General features: G+C 33.7%; 1 protein-coding gene across 6 annotated transcripts in view; it reads left to right on the top strand.

The window, feature by feature from the left end:
• The window catches only part of HYDIN (HYDIN axonemal central pair apparatus protein), a 381,838-nt gene that overhangs the window by 106,322 nt on the left and 255,780 nt on the right, over positions 1-19,736 (top strand). For all 6 annotated transcript variants that reach the window (XM_074370458.1, XM_074370459.1, XM_074370460.1 and 3 more), the window contains exon 8: positions 1,581-1,705. In XM_074370458.1, coding sequence (XP_074226559.1) covers positions 1,581-1,705 — 125 coding nt within the window. The remainder of the gene's footprint in view (positions 1-1,580; positions 1,706-19,736) is intronic.

Here is a 19,736-nt window from a genome sequence, read left to right as displayed (position 1 = left end):
TATATCAACTCCTTTAATCCTCACCATAACCCTGTGAAGTGGATGCTATCATTACCCTCATTTTACAGATAAAGAGACTGAAGCTTCAATGACTTGCCTAAGGTCATGGCAGAGCTGGGTTTTGCACTTACTCAGTTGGTTCCAGGCTTGTAACTACTACCTCGCAGTGCCCCTGTAGCAATGCCTAGGGTTTATTGGCGGACTGGTGCTGAAGGTATGGGAAATGGACAGACAGAAGAATGAAAAAGTAAAGAAGAGAAAGGAGAAGGCGATCCAAATAGAGGGCACCAGAGAAAATAAACCATTGTCCATGGCAGGAAGTGTTGGAGGTCCTGCAGTGATGCTCTCAGGGACCACCAAGTGCCACCCTTGCCATCAGCTCTGTACCCTCATGGAAGAAAGCTTAGGTTTTCTGAAATTAAGTTCATTATCTAAGATTTAAGGAACGAAGGTTTAAGCGACAAAGACTCTAAAATTGTTTTTGATAGACGTGAATAATCAGAAACAGCTTAGCCTGCCAGATACATTGTCCAACACATTACTTTGAAAAACTAGCAATTTAAAGAACTGAAATGGACCATGAAAATAATTAAATAGGCTGGGTTTCCTATTTAGAAGGAACAGCTCTGTAAGTTACTTAAGGTACTTTATGATCAGATCCAGTTTCTCTCTTGCTACTCCTTTCCAGGACAGTAAACTCAACTCTTTATTGTTCCCAAATCCACCCAACCTCCACGTAAGGTCTATGTACCCAAATTCCATTTTCAAGACACAGAACATGTCCCTAGCTTGCCTTTCCAAATGCTTTCCACCCTTCTCCAGCTTACTGTCACCCAGGAGGCTGGCACAGGTCAATAGGCTCCCATGCCTTTGGCTTCTGGCTGAGTTTATCCTGCTGGAAGTCCCAGTGGGCAATTAGACTAGGGATATGAGGTTAGGTTATTTTTATCCCTAGTGTCTTAGGATTCTGTTGGTTTCAAAACCACTCCTTCTCCTTGGCTCTTTGGGCCTAGAGGTGGTAACAGTTCTACTGTTAATAACCTTGGGCAATTACATCATCTCTTGTAGTTCCCCTACACCCCTTCCCCTCTTTTAAATAGGCCCTTTGTTAAACTGCCCTCAACTTATCCTCATGTGACTGGATGATCACTTTCCTTTTAGAACCTGAATATGTTTTCCACTATAAAACCCTATCTTCTCCGAACTCTCACGAAACTTGATTCTTATCCCTTTAGAGGTACTCTTGTTTTGCATATTACAGTATTTGTGTACATGTTATAAGTCTGTCTTTTACTGGAATCTATCAATGAATGTTAAAAGAATGGCTGAATGGCAAGGATACAAATAAGAATATTATGCATTATTTAAGTTTTCCTTACACTTGCTGTACTACTACTGTTATTTTAATATTAAAACTAAAGTTCTTTCACATTAGGGGGAAAATATACTTTACTTCTGAATCATTCAATTGTGGTGTTGGATCTGTGCTAACGGCAGACCTAGAGCTCCGGTCTCCTTGCCCCTTCCCTTCACACTAGTAAGCAATGTGTTCTGATGGTGTGTCTCCATGTGCATTGCAGGCCCTTCTCTGTAGAGCCATCTGTTGGAACTCTTAATGTAGGAGAGTCCATGCAACTGGAAGTGGAGTTTGAGCCACAGACTCTAGGCAATCACAGCGAAAGACTTATTGTGTATTACGACACAGGTATGCATTGCTCTTTGTTAAAAGTTCAGGTGGAAAATATGATGAAGCAAAATAGGAACTGGTTATTTTGGCTGTATTAGAGTAAGCTAAGACCCACAAGGTGAAGAACTAAAGAAGGAATGCCTCCAGCAGAAATCATGTTGAGCTGGATGTAAATCCCACCTAATAGTTTCTCCAGAGAAATACAGGGCTCAGGAGGAACGGAAGGAACCCATACCCAGAAGTTACATTGGTAGATTGAGGTTGCTTATATGTAAATGGAAAGTTGAAAGTAACTTAATGCCTCATGGGTTTTCCATTTACTGCTGCATTGGTTTAAATTTTTAAAAATATAAACTCCAGTTCAAAATGTTATTGTGTGTTTCTGCTAGTTTATGTAAGATCCAGTTACTCTAATTCTTAGAATATGCAAATATATTACTTAACATCTTACTTAAATAGCCCTCTGTCTACTGCTGCTAGCATTTTCTTAAAGACCCCACTCTGCATAATAACAAAAATTCACTTGTTTTTGGAAATATTTAATTTATGGTCATGTAGACTGCCTGTATGTTATGCAAGTCTCCAAGTTGGCTTTCAAATTAATATTTATTACTGCTATTTATTATTTCATGATTTTTCTCATTTTCTTCTCACTTCTTTCTTACCTATTCGTATTGATTGACCCAGATTGTCTGTATTAGAAGGGCATCGTAGTGAGAAAACAGAAGTGCTCAGCCAGGGAAGGAGCGACAAATGACATCTAGATCACTGTTCAGGGTTGCTGGCTTTGTGGATGCGAATCTGAGCAGGACCATTCATTTTCAAGCCCTTGACTGAGGACCTGTGGTTAAGTGGTCCTGGTTCCACACTGCCCAGCATACAACACATAACCAGTGGCACAATCTGTATTCCTTATCTTTTAGTGTTGTCCACAGGTCACTGGCTGCTAGCAAGACAAACCTAACTTGGACTAGCTTAAACAAAAGGGGGTGTTTTGGGGCTGTGTAACCGAATAGTGGAAGGTTAAAAGTACAGCACATAACCCATCAGGGATATCTGTTTTCCAAAGCAGTGACATTTTATACTCCCACCAACAAAGCATGGGCATTCCAGTTGCTTCATATCCTCGTCCATGCATGATGTTATATTGTTCGTTATAGGCATACAGAAATATCGAGTGATGTCTTCTAGTGGTTTCAATTTTCACTTCTCTAATGATTAATGATGTTGAACACCTTTGCATGTGCTTGTTGGCTTTTCATGTATCTTTTTAAAATTAAGTATTCAAGTCTTTTGCTCATTTATTATTGAGTTGTTTTTCCTATTATCATTAATTTGTAAGAATACTTTGTAATTTGTTACTCTGAGTAGTCATTTTTCAGAAAAAAGTATTGTTAATTTTCTCTACCAGTCTGTAGATTGCCTTTTCATTTCCTTAATGATGTTTCTTGGTGAGCCAGTCTTTAATTTTAATGAAATCCACATGATCATTTTTTCTTTTAAGATTAATGATTTTCACCTTCTTGCTGAGAACTCTTAGCCTTTTCCAAGATTATTAATATATTCTCCTGTGTTTACTTTTAGAAGGGTAATAGTTTTAGCTGCTATGTTTAAGTTAATGATACATCTTTGATTTCATTTTTGCATATGTGTGAGGTAGGGACCATGTTTCTTTTTTTTCCCAAGTGGATTATTGACTCTTCTCCATTCTGTTATCTTGTTCTGGAATTCCAATTAGTTACTCTATTAGTCTATTACTTAATCTACTAGTAGTCTATTATTTATTGCTATTAACATCTTTTTTTTATGTTTTCCATTTCTTTGTCTTGGTAGACTTCTCTGGATACTTTCTTCCTATCTATTATCCCATTCAGTAATTCCCTCTTCAATGAAGACTCATCTGCTGAGTTTTAATTTTTCAATTATTATAATCATTTTAATTTCTGAAAGTTTTATTTGGTTCTTGGCAAATCTGATTGATCTCTACTCTTGTTTTTCACATTTCCAATTTATTAAATGTATTAAACATAGTTACTTATATTCTGTATCTGATAATTCAGACATACTGTCTACTCATTTATTTGTTTATTTATTTATTTTGCTGCTTGTTGTTTCTTATGGTTTTCAACCATGGTATCTGTAGAGGAGGAAAAATATCTTTTTCCTCTATCCTTTTAGTTTTTTAGGCTGTGGCTCTTGTAACAAAAGACAGATTAACAAGAGAAAAATGTAAACATTGATTTAATGTGTTTTACATGATATGGGAGCCTTCATAAGGAAATGAAGACCTGAAGGAGTGGTGAAATCTGAATGTTTTAATGCTAGGTTTGAAGAAGAGTGGAGCATTGTGGGAAATTGTGATAGGACAAAAAAGAGTATGAGCTAAGTGTAGTAAACTGATAAGGCCTGTTGATTCAGATACCTCTTGGTGTCCCTCTGTATTCGAAGATAAGGATGCTTCCTTCCATCAGATATTGGAGGGCACCTCTCACATGGAAGAATCTTATGACCTGCCTCAGGAGAAGTTAAGAAGAGCCATCTTGTACCTGCCATTTCTTATATTCGTTCAGCTTGAAATATTCAATATGCCAAGGTGCCATATTTTGTGAGTGTGTCCTGAACCCCATCATATCTTATGCCTCTTTGTGTTTTATAGTTTTTGGATTTAGCATTCTCACTTTGAGCAGGTCATGGACTTTTTCTCCTATCCTAGTCACCTGATGCAATAGTTAAAGCAGAAGTTCAAGGGTTAACAAAAGCCACTAAGGTGAAAGATAGCCTTGGCACTAGATTATTTCCCGGTATTCTTCACTTCACTTTGATGCCTTTATTTTCCTATCAGGTTAGTGATGAATTTTAAAGTAATTTGAAAAATATTTTTATTGAGTATTTTAGTTATTTCAATCTCCAGTTTGTTTAATTTGCTGCTTAAAACTGACTCTAATGTATGTCTTCTTTCACATTGTTCAGCAATACTTATATGATAGTTCATCCTTTCCCACTACTTTACAGTCCTTTCTATATATGATATTGTAAACATAGTTTATTCCTGTATATATTTAAGTTTTCTTTAATTTCTCTCAGCAGTAGTTTTCTGGGTATAAGTCTTGAACATTTTGATAGATTTATTCCTATATATTTATTCATCTTTGATGATTGTATGATTTTTTTTATCACTTTTTAAAAATTGAGGTGTGATTTAGATACAATGAGATTCAGAGATCTTAAATGTACAGTTTGATGAATTCTGACAAACGTAAATACCTTTGTAACTCATTCACGATATAGAACATCTATCACCTCAGAAGTTTCCCTCATATTCCGGTCAATCCCTCCATCCCCCATCCCAGAGATTCTGATTTCTATCACACTATATTAGTTTTGCTTATTCTTGGACTTCAAGTAAATGTACTCATACACTGTATACTCTTTTGTGTCAGGTTTCTTTCATTCAACGTAATGTTTTTGAGATTTATTCATATTGTTGTGTGTGTTGGTAATTCCCTTTTTACTCCTGAGCATTATTCCACTGTATGATTGTACATAGTTTATCCATTCTTTTGTTAATGTAACTTTGAATTGTTTAAAGTTTTGGGCTACTGTGAATAAAGCTTTATAGCCATTATTGTACAAGGATTGTGTGTGTGTGTGTGTGTGTGTGTGTGTGTGTGTGTGTACACATACGGGGTAAATATTTGGAAGTAGAATTGCTGGGTAATACAATAGTTATTTGTTTAACTTTATAAGAAACTTCCAAATAGTTTTCTAAAGTGGTTGAAACCAGCACTAGATGAGGGTTTCAGTTACTGCACATCCTCATCAACTCTTGGTTGTGTTAGTCTCTGTTTTTAATTGAGGCATAATTGTCTTATGTTATATTAATTTCAGATGTATAACATAGTGATTTGATATTTTTATGCATTGCAAAATGGTCACTGTGGTAAATAAGTATTAATAACCATCATCACCATCCAAAGTTATTGCAATATTATTGACTGTATTCCCAACGCTGTACATTTCATCCCTGTAACATTTGTTTTACAGCTGGAGGTTTGTACCTTTTAATCCCGTCCCTGTTTGCCCATCTGTCCACTCCTCTCCCCTCTGGCAACCACCAGTTTGTTCTCTGTATCTGTGAATCTGTTTCTGTTTTGTTATGTTTGTTCATTTGTTTTGCTTTAATTTTAGTCATTCTAGTGGATGTGAAGTGGTATCTATTCTGGCTTAAATTTGCATTTCCCTAATGACCTATAATGTTGAGTAACTTTTCATGTGCTTCTGACTGTTTTATTCCCAAATGTATATTCAATATTTTTCCCATTCTTAATTGGATTATATATCATTCTGTTATTGGCTTGTAGTGTTTATATATTCTCAATACGTCTTTCAGAAGTTATTATTGTTAATATTTTCTCACAATCAGTGGATTATCTTTCTGCTTTTCTTAACAGGGCTTTTCATTAGCAAAGTAATTTAATTTTGGTGAAATAGTGTGTCATTTTTTTCTTTTATAACTAGGGTAGTTTTTTCCTAGTTTTATTTTCTAAATTTTTGTGAGTGTATCAAAATACAGTTGAATTTTGTATGTTATCTTTTATCTACTGACCTTGATAAATTTACTTATTAGCTCATGGTTTATCTGTAGATGATTTTGGATTTTGCTTATATATAATCATCATTTGCAAATAATCATAGTTTTATTCTTTTTTACCCCTTAGCCTTTTATTTCTTATTCTTTCTTGCATAGGCTAGGACTTCAGTACAATGTTCAATGGAAATGATGACAGTGAACATCCTTGTTCTCAGTCTCAGAGGTGAAGTGCTCAGTGTTTCATCAATTAGTATGAAGTCTTTAGTGGATACTCTATCAAATTAAGAGAATTCCCTTCTGTCTCTAGGTTTCTAAGACTTTTAATCTTGAATGGATGTTGAATTTCATCAATTACTTATTATGCTTTTGTTGAGATGATTATATATTATTTCACCTTTATTCTTCTAATGCTCAGATTGAATTTCAAATGCTAAATCCCTGCTATATTCTGGGGTAAATCTAAGTTTTTAATGTTATTTTAATAAATTACTGGATTAGATTTCCTAATATTTTGTTTGAGAGTTTGACATCTAAACTCATGAGAAAGATTGCCCTGCCTGTAATTTTCTTTTCATATAGTGCCTTTGTCTTTGGTCTGAAAAAACAAATTGATCTCATAAAACAAATTGGGGATTATTCTCTTTTTAAATTCCCTCTGGTAAAGTTTTTTTAAAGATTCATATTATTTCTTCCTTAAATGATTGAAAAATTCATTGTTCAAGCCATCTGGTTCTAGAGCCTTTAAAAAATTTATTCAGTTTTCTTTAGGAGATATGAATCTACTAAGTTGTTTCTCTTTTTTTCTTGTGTAATTTTTGGTAAACTTTTCCAAGGAATTTTCCCATTTAATTGGAAAATATTAACTTACTGTCATAAAATTGTTTATAAACCATTCTCTCTATAATGCCTATAGGACCTGAAGTGATATCTCCTCTTTCATTATTGATACTGGTAATTTGTATCTTTTTGTTTCTTGATCTATATTGTTAGGGATTTATTAATTTTATTTATTCAGATAATCAACTTTTGATTATTTCCTCTATCATTCATTTCTTTTCAATATCATTGATTTCTGCTCTTTGTTATTTCATTTCTTCTACTTCTTGGGGGTTTAATTTGTTATACTTTTTCTAAATCTTAGGAGAGATGCTTAGAGCACTGATTTACAACCTTTCTTCTTTTCTAATATATGTATTTAAGTCAATAAATTTTCCTCTAAACTTGACTTTATCTTCAGCCCATATGTTTTTATATGTTTTATTTCCATTAACACTTAATTGAAAATATTTTAGAATTTCCATTTTTACCTAGTCTTTGACCTATGGGCTACTTAGCAGTGTGTTACTTAATATTTAAACATTTGATGATTTTTCTAGTTTTCTTTGTGTTATTGATTTCTAGTTGAGTTCCACCAGCAACAGAAAACAAATTCTTTATGATTTTTATCCGTGAAAATAGTTGAGACTTACATTATGGCCCAGAATATGTTCTGTTTTGGTAAATGAGCTCTGTACACTTGAAAAGGGTACAAGTTCCATTAATATCAGTTAGGTCAAGTTTGTTAGTAATCATGTTGTTCAGTCTATGTCTTTACTATTTTTTCTCATTTTATTTGTTATTGCAGGATGTTATTCAAATCCACTGCTATGATTGTGAATTTTGTATTTCTCTTTTTTGGTGATATCAATTTTCATTTTATGTATTTAGATGCTGTGATACTTGGTGTGTATACATTTAGGTTTATTATAACTTCCTGTTGAATTAACTATTTTATCATTATGAAATGTCTCTAAATCATTAACAAGATTTCTGACATTAACAAGATTTTTGGTGTTTGTATAGTACAGTAGCTTTCTTTTGATTAGTGTATCCATAGTATATTCTTTCTTTTTCTTTCAACTTTTGTGTGTCCTCATATTTAAAGTGTGCCATATGGAAGCATCACCATGTTGTTTTTTAATCCAGTTTGAGAATTTTAATTCAGTTCAGTCCTTTGTACTGTTCAGTCCTTTTATGCTGAATGCAGCTTCTAATATATTTGGGTTTGGATCTTCTGTTTGATTGTGAAGTAATTATTACCTTTATGAGAAAATTATTAGCTAAATTTCAACAAAAGTCTTCATGTTATTAGTGTTGCTAGTGGATGAAAGTGAAAAATAATGAGTGTTAAAAAACTCAATCAGTGATATATTTCTTCCATCTGGATCTCCATATCCTTGTGAGGTATCATTTTTGTTTATATCAGCCCCAAGATTAAGTATTGAAAAAATGTATGGCCTGAGAATTACCTTTTTTGGATTACTATATCACAATGTTTTAAACCAAGAGTTTAAAAAAGAAGGAAGCATAATCAATATTTTTTCTCTCACTAAAATAATTGTTGGTAAATTGGTAAATGTATCAATAAGTTATCTTTAAAATATTTTTATCTCATGCTCTTTTAATATTTTGGTTGTATTTTTAATACAGTTGACATGTGCCTGTTCTAGTATAGTGGTATAATTTATAAACAAAGAAGTTTACATATGTTGGGGTTACAATGTCAAAAGTTTTTGAGACCAACAAGCTTAGAGTGGTCATAGAGCAATAGAATCAAACCTTGAGAGAAGATTTCAGTGATAATCTAATCCAGTCCTTAGATTTTACACATGTAAAACTGAAGACTTATGAAATTAAGTGATTTGCCCACAGACATTTAACTGGTCAGAAATATAATTAGAACCCAACCTCAGACTCTCAACTCCTGTGCAGTACTTTTTTTTTAAACCATAGGAGATCATCTCCCTAATCTCTCATATTACTGCACATGCATTTTGTACTCCTGTAACCATTGACTTTGAAATGCAGCTACATTCTCCCAGTGACCCTCAATCTGGATTTTAGTTTTATGGAAGTATTTGGGTTGACACCCATACTTACATTTATAGTCCTATGCTAAAGGAAATGAATATTTGTATATTAAAATGTAATCATGCATCAAAAAGTCGATTTCCATACCCTGAGGTTTTGGTGTTAACCTTGATTTATGAATAAAGTCACTTTCTAACCATTGCATACAGAGGTAAACTGTCTTGTAGCATTTCTCCTTACATGAAATGAACTGCTGATAAGAATATGCCTTCATCTTTATTGTGGGTTATCAATGACCAGGAACTCTAAACTGTCATTACTGAAAAACAGTTAATGGTTACCCAAACACAATTAATCACAGAGCTTTTTCAAGCAGTCTTGATCACTGGCTTCTCATTTCACTAAATAAGCATCTGATTGAACTTTATGCAGCTGTTTGAAGTATGAATTAATTTGAGGAGGGAAATTTAGCGTCGGTTTTTCTTCATACTTCTTCAAACGATATTCCACAAAGAGGAGCATTGATACTCCTCAGCAGGGAGTGCTCAATCATATTTCTTTTCTTTCTTTTTCTTCTTCTTCTTTTTTGTTTTGTTTCTGTTATAGTTCTATGAGTTTCTGGTGTACAGCATAGTGATTCAGTTATACATATATGTATATATATATTTTTTCTTTTTCATATTCTTTTCCATTATAGGTTATTACAAGATATTGAATCTATATGTGCTATACAGTAGGTCCTTGTTGTTTGTCTGTTTTATATATATAGTAGTTTGTGTCTGCTAATCCCAAACGTCTAATTTATCACTTCCTCCCCTTTCCCCTTTGGTAACCGAAAGTTTGTTTTTCATGTCTGTGAGTTTGTTTAAAAAACAGAAACTTGTTTCTGTTTTGTAAACAAGTTCATTTGTATCATTTTTAGATTCCATTTTTGTATTTCTCTGGCTTATTTCACTTAGTATGATAATCTCTAGGTCCATCCATGTTGCTGCAAGTGGCATTATTTGATTTTAATGGCTGAGCAGTATTCCATTTTGTGTGTGTGTGTGTGTGTGTGTGTGTGTGTGTGTGTGTGTGTGTGTGTGTGTGTGTGTGTATCTTCTTTATCCATTCATCTGCCGATGGAAATTTAGGTTGCTTCTATGTTGGCTGTTGTAAATAGTGCTGCTATAAAGATTGGAGTTTTCAAAATAGAGTTTTCTTTGGGTATGTGCCCAGGAGTGGTATTGCTGGATCAGATGGTAAGTCTATTTTTAGTTTTTAAAGGAACCTCCATACTGTTTTCCATAGTGGCTGTGCTAAATTACATTCCCACCACCAGTGTAGGAAGGTTCCCTTTTCTCCACACCCTCTCCAGCATTTATAGTTTGTGGATTTTTAAATGACATTCTGACAAAACTTCATTGTCATTTTGATTTGCCTCTCTCTAATCATTAGCAGTGTTGAGCATCTTTCCATGTTCCTGTTGGCTATCTGTATACCTTCTTTGGAGAAATGTCTATTTAGGTCTTCTGCGCATTTTTTGATTGGGTTTTTGTTGTTGTTGTTATTGTCGTTGTTATTGAGTTGTAAAAGATAGTTGTATATTTTGGAAATTAAGCCCTTGCCAGTCACCTCATTTGCAGGTATTTCCCCCCAGTCCATAGGTTGTCTTTTCATTTTGTTTACAGTTTCCTTTGCTATGCAAAAGCTTGTAAGTTTGATTATGTCCCATTTGTTTATTTTTACTTTTATTTCTATTCCTTTGGAAGACTGACCTAGGAAAACATTGCTATGATTTATGTCAGAGAATGTTTTGTCTATGTTCTCTTCTAGGAGTTTTATGGAGTTCTGTCTTATAGTTAAGTCTTTAAGCCATTTTGAGTTTATTTTTGTGTATGATATGAGGGAGTGTTCTAACTTCATTGATTGACATATGGCTATCCAGCTTTCCTAACACCACTTGCTGAAGAGACTATCTTTTCTCCATTGTATATTCTTGACTCCTTTGTCAAAGATTATTGACTGTAGGTCTGTGGGTTTATTTCTGGGCTCTCTATTCTATTCCATTGATCCATATGTCTGTTTTTGCATTAGTACTTTGCTGTTTTGATTACTGTAGTTTTGTCGTATTGTTTGAAGTCTGGAAGGGTTATGCCTCCAGCTTTGTTCTTTTTCCTCAATATTGCTTTGGCATTTCTGGGTCTTTTGTGATTCCATATGAATTGTAGGATTATTTCTTCTAGTTCTGTGAAGAATGTCCTGGGTAATTTGATAGGGATTGCATTAAATCTGTAGATTATTTTGTGTGGTATGGCCATCTTAACAACACTAATTCTTCCATTCCAAGAACATGAGGTAGCTTTCCATTTCTTTAAATTATCTTCAGTTTCCTTTATCATTGTTTTGCAGTTCTCAGCGTGTAAGTGTTTTACCTCCTTGGTCAGGTTTATTCTTAAGTATTTTATTTTATTTTTTGATGCAATTTTAAAATGGATTTTTTTTTATACTTTCCCTTTCTGATGTTTCATTATTAGTGTAAAGAATGCAACAGACTTCTGTATGTTAATCTTGTATCCTGCTATCTTGCTGAATTCGTTTATCAGTTCTGGTAGTTTTTGTGTGGAGTCTTTAGGATTTTCTATATATAGTATCATGTTGTTGTCATATACTCATAATTTTTACCTCTTTCCTTCCAATTTGGATCCCTTTTATTTCTTTTTCTTATCTAATTGCTGTGACTAGGACTTCCAGTACTGCCTTGAGTAGAAGTGATAAGAATATGCATCTTTGTCTTGTTCCAGATTTTAGAGGGAGAGTTTTCGGCTTTTCACCATTGAGTATTATGTTGGCTGTGGGTTTGTCATAAATAGCTTTTATTATGTTGAGATATGTTCCCACTATACCCACTTTGGTAAGTTTTTATCATGAATGGATGTTGAATTTTATCAAATGCTTGTTTGGCATCTGTTGAGATGATCATGTGGTTTTTATCTTTTCTTCTGTTGATGTGGTATATCACACTGATTGATCTGCATGTGTTGAACCATCCTTGTGATCCTGGAATGAATCCAACTTGATAGTGGTATATGATCTTTTCTATGTGTTATTGGATTCAGTTTGCTAATATTTTGTGGAGGATATTTGCATCTATGTTCATCAAATATATTGGCCTGTAATTTTCTTTTTTGGTAATGTCTTTGTCTGGTTTTGTTACCAGGGCAATGGTAGTTTCATAAAATGAGTTTGGGAGTATTTCCTCCTCTTCAGTGTTTTGGAAGATTTTTGAGAAGGATCACTATAACTTCTTTGTATGTTTGGTAGAATCCCCCAGTGAAGCCATCAGGTCCTCAACTTTGGTTTAAAGGGACGTTTTGTTTGTTTGTTTGTTTTTAATAGATTCTACTTCGCTTCTAGTGATCAGTCTGTTCAAATTATCTATTTCTTCCTGATTTAGTAGTTTTGGTGGACTATATGTTTTTAGAAACTTGTCCATTTCTTCTAGGTTGTCCAATTTGTTGGTATATAAATTGTTCACAGTATTCTCTTATTTTTTTTTTAATTTCTGCAGTATCAGTTGTTATTTCTCCTTTTTCATTTCTTACTTTGATTATTTGGGTCCTCTCTCTTTTCTTCTTGGTGAGCCCGGCCAGAAGTTTGTCAATTTGGTTTACGCTTTCAAAAAATCAGCTCTTGGTTTTATTGTCAATCACATTTCTAACAGTTGTGTTTATACCTTTCCACTGTGGGTCCTCCACTTGATTAAATGCAGCTAGGAGATTTTGCTTTTTTGACAACTGGAGTTTGAACTAGTTCTCTAGCAGTTAAAGAAGTCAAGTATAAATTTCACTGATGTCTGATATTTTATTTATTAGCATTTTCCTGAACCAGAACTCTCCCTTCCTTTCCTGCTGTATATGCTCTTCCGTAGTAAAATCAAGTTTGTTCAAGCAAACTTTTTATTATAGTCTAAAGCTGAGAAGGAACTAAAGTAACTTGATACCTTTTACAAACTAATCCATCCAGAAGAGATTAAAAATTCAATTTCTCAAAGCTACATTCACAACAACAAAACCCAAACTGAAATGAAATCGGAACACTGAGTAAATTAGTTCCATTATTCCAGTAAAACTGAGAAGTTAAAATACTGACTATTAGGAGAGAAACAAATGGTTAATTGCCTTAAGTTTTACTTTTTTCAGTTGATATTAAGAAGCTTTATATAATCTAAGGATTCAAGGAAATATTAGTATTCAGAACAGGCTTTTAAAAAAGACACTGTTATTGAAACAGGTTATTTGGATGAACAGTAAAGTAGGAGCACAGCAGTGATTTTCCTTGATGCCTGGTGAAGTTACTGTCATCAGAGAGGTGGCATTAACTAGTGGCATAATCAGGAAATAGAGCTGATGCACTTATTCAGCATTTTAAAAAGTATTTTGTCTCTTAGTGAAGAGGAGATATTTCAATTCAGGAATCAGAAGTCGGCGAATGGGCTCTTTTCCCCAAAGGTGTGATGATGTAATATTATTAAACATGCAAGCAACTGTAATATTAGTACTTCATAGAGCAGCTTTATAGTCAATTATGTATTTTATGCTAATAAACCATGAAGAAATTTTTTTCCGCCTAAAGGCTAATAAATGAGTACCAAAATATAATATAGTAATTGAGTGTGATATGAAATCGTGCAGGTGAAACTGCTGAATAATATGTATCTGAATATACCCGTGCAGACTTAGCTCTATGAGCTTTGTGTCAATTGTGTGATTATTATAATGAATTATAAACATGTGCCATTATAATTACAAAATCTAGCAAAAGACAGTCATTATAAAGAAGCAAATGTTTTAGAGCCAATGCAAACATTCCTTGACCTAGTTTTCTTAGTTTCTTATTTTGCAGCTTAGGATAAGGAATAGCCAGAAGTTAGGATAAACTGATGGTCAGAGATTGTTTAGGGAAGTGGAGTGTTTTCGTAAACTGCATAGCAAGTGAAGACTCTCAAGTCATTAGATGTTAGTATTTAAAAGGACATTAGAGGACATCTCTGCAACTCCCTTCCTTTTAGGGAGAAGTAAACTGAGGCCCAGAGGCATTAAATGACTGTACACCTAAGTAAAGCTGGAACTTGGACCCTGGTCTTTGGACTCCTCTGAGGCCAGCATGCTTTCTATAACCCTACACTGCCTTCCATGTAGATTAAGAATACCAATTTTGGCATTTCCATTGATGTGCTAGGTGAGCTCAGTCAAGTTGTGTAATTTGTTTCCTGAACCCTTCAAAGAAAGAGCACTTCTGAAGAAGTTTGATTCAGCAATCCACTTGAGTGGTGAATCTGACCCTGCTGTGACCAAGAGATGAGAAACATTCTTTCCATCAACTTGCCAGTTCCCAAGAGAATCTATGGCTCTGCTCATATATTTTATTTACTGTCCTCTGTTGTCTGAAAGTAACTAAAACCGCAGTATAAAATGTATTGTGTATACAGCTAGTTTCACATTGGAGGGGGTAAAATTAGTTTCGTTCATACTTGTTTTTGCTTGATTGATAGTAGCAAAACTTGCAAGAGGTAATGAGACCTTCCATAAAATATGTCTTTACTAGGACATAATAAATGACTGTGGCTAGCCTCATCTACAGTGACTGCAGAATTCAACCCCAGAAACCAAAACAGAGCCATAATGGGAACAGGCACTCCAAGGGCACAAAAAATACCAACGATAAGGCACAGCAGCCTTACCTGTTCTCACAGGCATAACACCCCTTTCTCCTTTGAGTCTTCTAAGTAGCTAGGGGTTGGGGACCCTACTTAAGATTATCATCATGAAAGTCCTTCAACAGCTGTGGAAACAAGACAGAGTTATTGCTTTCTTCACTTGGTGGATCTGACGATTTTTGGAAGATGGTAGTGAAAAAAATCAATATTAGGTGGTTTTCGAAAAGAGTACAGTGGCTCTTGCTTTATTTCTGGGAAGGAACATTTTGCAGTGAACTCAAGTTGATGGCATTAGTCTCTCTGACCTCTAGATTTTTATGAAATAAGTAAGCCCTTGAATGTTTTTCCTTGATTAGTTTTTAAACAATGTTTCAAATAATTGGAAAAGCACAGAAATAACATAGTTAACAACCATTATATTTAGGACATCTCAACATTTTTCTAAATACATTTCTTTCAGATGTTTTATTTTATGGATAACTAAACTGATTATAGATTTGGTATCACTTTGTTACTCCTTCCTGATATAACTCCCCTGCCTTAGTTTACAGAGGAGCTGTATTGGGTGCATTTTCATGCCATTCCTACATATCTACTTATCCATAAACAATATATGCTATTGTCTTGAATAGTTTTAAACTTCACATAAATTGCATATTACTGTATATACCATTTCCCAACTTGACTTTTTCAGTCAACATTATGTTTTAAAGATTTAAACACATAGTAGTTACATAGCTGTGATTCATTTTAACATAACACACTTCAGCATATGAAAATACTATAATTTATGTATTCTTCTACTGAATATAAGCATGTTTCTAGCTTTTTGCTGTTACAAGCAATGCTGTAGTGAGTGTCTTTATGTATGTCTTCTTGTGCAGTTTGTGAGATTGTCCACAAGGATAAATATCTAGAAGTGAAATTGCTGAGTTATATAGCCAATGTATCTTGAGCTTTACTGGATACTCAATTGGTTGTACCAATCTATTTCCATCAGCAGTATATGAAAATTCTTGTTTTTCCAAATGTTTGCCAATATACTGCCAAAACAGGATTGTCATACTGTTTTGATTTTTGTTAATCTGGTGGTTACAAAATGGTTTTATTTTATTTTATTTTATATTTCTCTCATTACTAGTGCTAGCTAGCAGCTTTACATGTTTCTTGGATGCCCAGTAATCCCTTTTTTAGCATTAAAGTTTTAGATGAGTAATATATTCGTATGTTCAAAAATTAAAGCAATATTTTAAAGCATGTATCAAAAGTGTTATTTTCATCATACCTTGTTCACCTGACCCTGCTCTCAATTTATTGGTTTCTTATATATCTTTCCAGTGTTTTTATACAAATAGATGTAAACGTGAATGCATTTCCTTATTTCCCCCCGCCTTACACAAAAATAACACTGTGTAAATTGTTCTAATCCTTGCGTTTTCCACTTAACCATATATCCTGGAGATCTTTCCATATCACTGTGTACTTTTTCATACCCGCACAGTATTGCACTTTGGGGTCTAGCACAAATAACTGAACCAGCCTTCTCTTGATGGGTGGTGCTCCGGCTGTTTTCACTCTGTCGTTATTGAGAACAGTGCTGTAATGAATACCCTTCATCTTGTTCTGACTGATCTGTAAGATAAATTTCTAGGAGTGGGCCACAGGATAGTTTTGTAATTTTGATAGATGTTTTGTTCCAAATTCATTCCATGGAGTGGGGAAGAATAGTACCATTTTGCATTCCCACAGAATGTCTAAGAGTGCCTTCTCCCCACAGTCTTGACTATAAATTATGTTCTCAAACTTTAGTTTTACCAATCTGATGGGGGGAAATGGTATATAAATACATCTTTAGTTGTACTTCTTTTATCATATAGAGTCAAGCTGAGCATCTTTTCATACATATAGAAAGCCGTTATATTTCTTTTTTCTGTCTCTCTCTCTTTTCTTTTCTCTCTCTCTTTTCCCTTCCTTTTCTTTCCTTCTTTCTTTCTTTCTTTCTTTCGTTCTTTCGTTCTTTCGTTCTTTCGTTCTTTCTTTCTTTCGTTCTTTCTTTCTTTCATTCTTTCTTTCTTTCTTTCTCTCTCTCTTTTTCTCTTCTTTTCCTTTCCTTTCCTTTCTTTCTTTCTCTTTCTTTTCTTTTTTCTCTCTTTTTCTTTCCTTTTCTTTCTTTCTCTCTTCCTTCCTTTCTCTCTTCTTTCCTTTCTTTCTTTCGTTCTTTTGTTCTTTCCTCCTTCCTTCCTTTCTCTCTTTCTCTCTTTTCTTTTCTCTCTCTCTTTTCCTTTCCTTTTCTTTCTCTCTTCTTCCCTTCCTTCCTTCCTTCCTTTTCTTCCTTTTCTTCCTTTTGTTTCTTTCGTTTCTTTCCTTTCTTCTCTATTCCCATTCTTCCATTGGATTGTCTTACTTACTTCTAACAGCTATTTATATATTTGGTGATTTAGCCCCTTGTCTCAGATATGAATTGCAAGTATTTTACCCAGTTTTCCTTTGTTTTTGCTTATGACTTTTTGTACCGTGCAGAATTTCTTTTTTCATGTTTATATAATCAATTCTCATGTTTTTTAGAGGGATCTGGATTTTGTCACAGTTAGAAAACTTTCCCCCCAAAAGTAATGAAGAAGTTTTTCTGAGTACTGTTCTATTTTACAGTTTCATACTGAAAATTGAAATATTTGATTCATTTGGCTTTATTCTAATGTTAGCTGTGAGGTATGTGTTTCCATATGGCTACCAAGTTGTCCCAATAGCACTTCTTTTTAAACAAAGTTCATCAATACGCCAGTGATTCAAGATGCTGCCTTTATAATAATTTCCAATATGTATTTGGAAATTTTGATTTTTTATTCTGTTCCATTGATCTATCTCTTTATGCTGTTTTAATTACTTATACTGTGTTTTAATTTTAGCAGTTCCTGGGTTTTTTGAGTTTTTTAATAAAAAATTTTTTTTTGAATTTTGTTAAATTCCTTTTCAGCATCAGTGGAGAAGATTATCTAATTTTTCTTCTTAGATCTATTCTACATCAATAGAGTTTCTACACATTCCTGAGATAAACTCCACTTGGTTGCAAAATATTATTGCCTTAATATGCTGATGAATTACGATTGCTAATTTTTTATTTAAGGTCATACATTGATATTCAGAAGTGTAATTGGCCTGTATATTGGCCTATTTGTTTCATCTTTGACAGAGTTTAATAACAATGTCATGCTGAAAATACAATGTTGGAAGTTAATAAATAATTATGTTACTTTACCAGTAAAATGGACATAGCAGAAGATTGGATTAGTGAACCTGAAGACAGGTCAATAGAAAATAACCAAACTGAAGCACAGAGAGAAACAAAGAAGAATAGGGTGGGGGTAAGATACCAAACAGAAAGCAAAAACCATGCGGAACACAGTCAAGAGGACAATACACATGTAATTGGAGTCTTAGAAATAGAGCAAAGAATGGGATAAAAAATATTTTAAGAGATAATGGCTGAGAATTTTCCAAAAATGATGAATGACATTAACCCAAAGTTCACAAACTCTGCAAACCCTTAGTGGTACAAATATGCTAAAAACAAAAGCAAAGACAATATCATAAAAGTAGTCAGAGGAAAAAAGACACAGTCTCTTAAAAGGAGCACCATTAATACTGATGGCAAATTTTTCAGCTGGGTCTGAAATTTTAGAAGCCAGAAGACAGTAAAATGGTATTATGCAAGTGCTGGAAAGAAAAAAGTACTAATTTAGAATACTTTATCCATTAAAAATATCCTCAAAAAGTGAAGACAAAACAAAGACATTTGTAGACAAAAAAAAAAATGCTGAAAACCCATAGAATTCTTGATTGGCATTGTTTTCCTGTTCATTGTATTGAAGAAGCCATTCTATTGTTTTTTGTTTTCCATTGTTTCAGTTGAAAAGATAGCTGTAATTCTAACGTTGGGTCCGTTGAAGATAATCTTTTCTCCTCTAGCTGCTTTTAGGATTTTCTCTTTGTCTTTAATTTTCTTTAGTTTCACTGCAGTATATTTATATATGACTTTCTTTTAATTTATCCTATTTGACATTCATTGCACTTTTTGAATTCTAAAATGATGCCTTTAATCAATCCTGGAAAACTCTTAACCACCATCTCTTAAAATACTTTAATCAATCCTAGAAAACTCTTAACCACCATCTCTTAAAATACTGTCTTTGCTTTATTATCTCTTTCCTCTCCTTCTGAGTTCTCAGTTAAATGCTTTTCATCTTCTCATTCCATTTGCCTGGTCTTTCACACATTCGTTTTACATCTTGCATTTGATTTTATTTTTCATATTACCTTTTGTATTTTCTGAACCATTTGTCATTTCACTAGTTTTCATAAAATTGATAACATTCTCCTATTAAGTATATTCTTAGAGTTTAAAAAATTAGGATATTTCCTTTCTATATGATTTCATTTTTTCCCATTAGTTAGTTAGTTAGATATTAGTTAGTTAGTTAATTATTTCATGAAAGATTCTTAAATTCTGTAGTGCTTTACAACTTTTAAAAGTTTCACACGCATGATTTCATATAATACTATAATGACCCTTTTCCCCCTCCTCCTATATTGTCCCTCCCCATTCCCTCTCCCAACTGGTAACCACTACTTTGTTCTCTGTATCTGTCATTCTGCTTCTTTTTTGTTAAATTCACTAGTTTGTTGTATTTTTTAGATTCCACATATAAATGAGATCATACAGTATTTATCTTTCGCTGACTTTTTTCTCTTAGCATAATGTCCTCCAACTCTATCCTTGTTGCAAATAGCAACATTTCATTCTTTTTTAGGGCTGAATGTTATTCCGTTGTATCTAGATGCCACACCTTCTTTATCCATCCATCTTTTGATGGACACTGGGTTGCTTCCATATCTTGGCTATTGTAAATAAT

Source organism: Camelus bactrianus, chromosome 9 (assembly GCF_048773025.1).
Source record: "Camelus bactrianus isolate YW-2024 breed Bactrian camel chromosome 9, ASM4877302v1, whole genome shotgun sequence".
NCBI lineage: Eukaryota > Metazoa > Chordata > Mammalia > Artiodactyla > Camelidae > Camelus > Camelus bactrianus.
The sequence above is the reverse complement of the archived record's forward strand: the minus strand, read 5'-3'. Positions and strand labels throughout refer to the sequence as shown.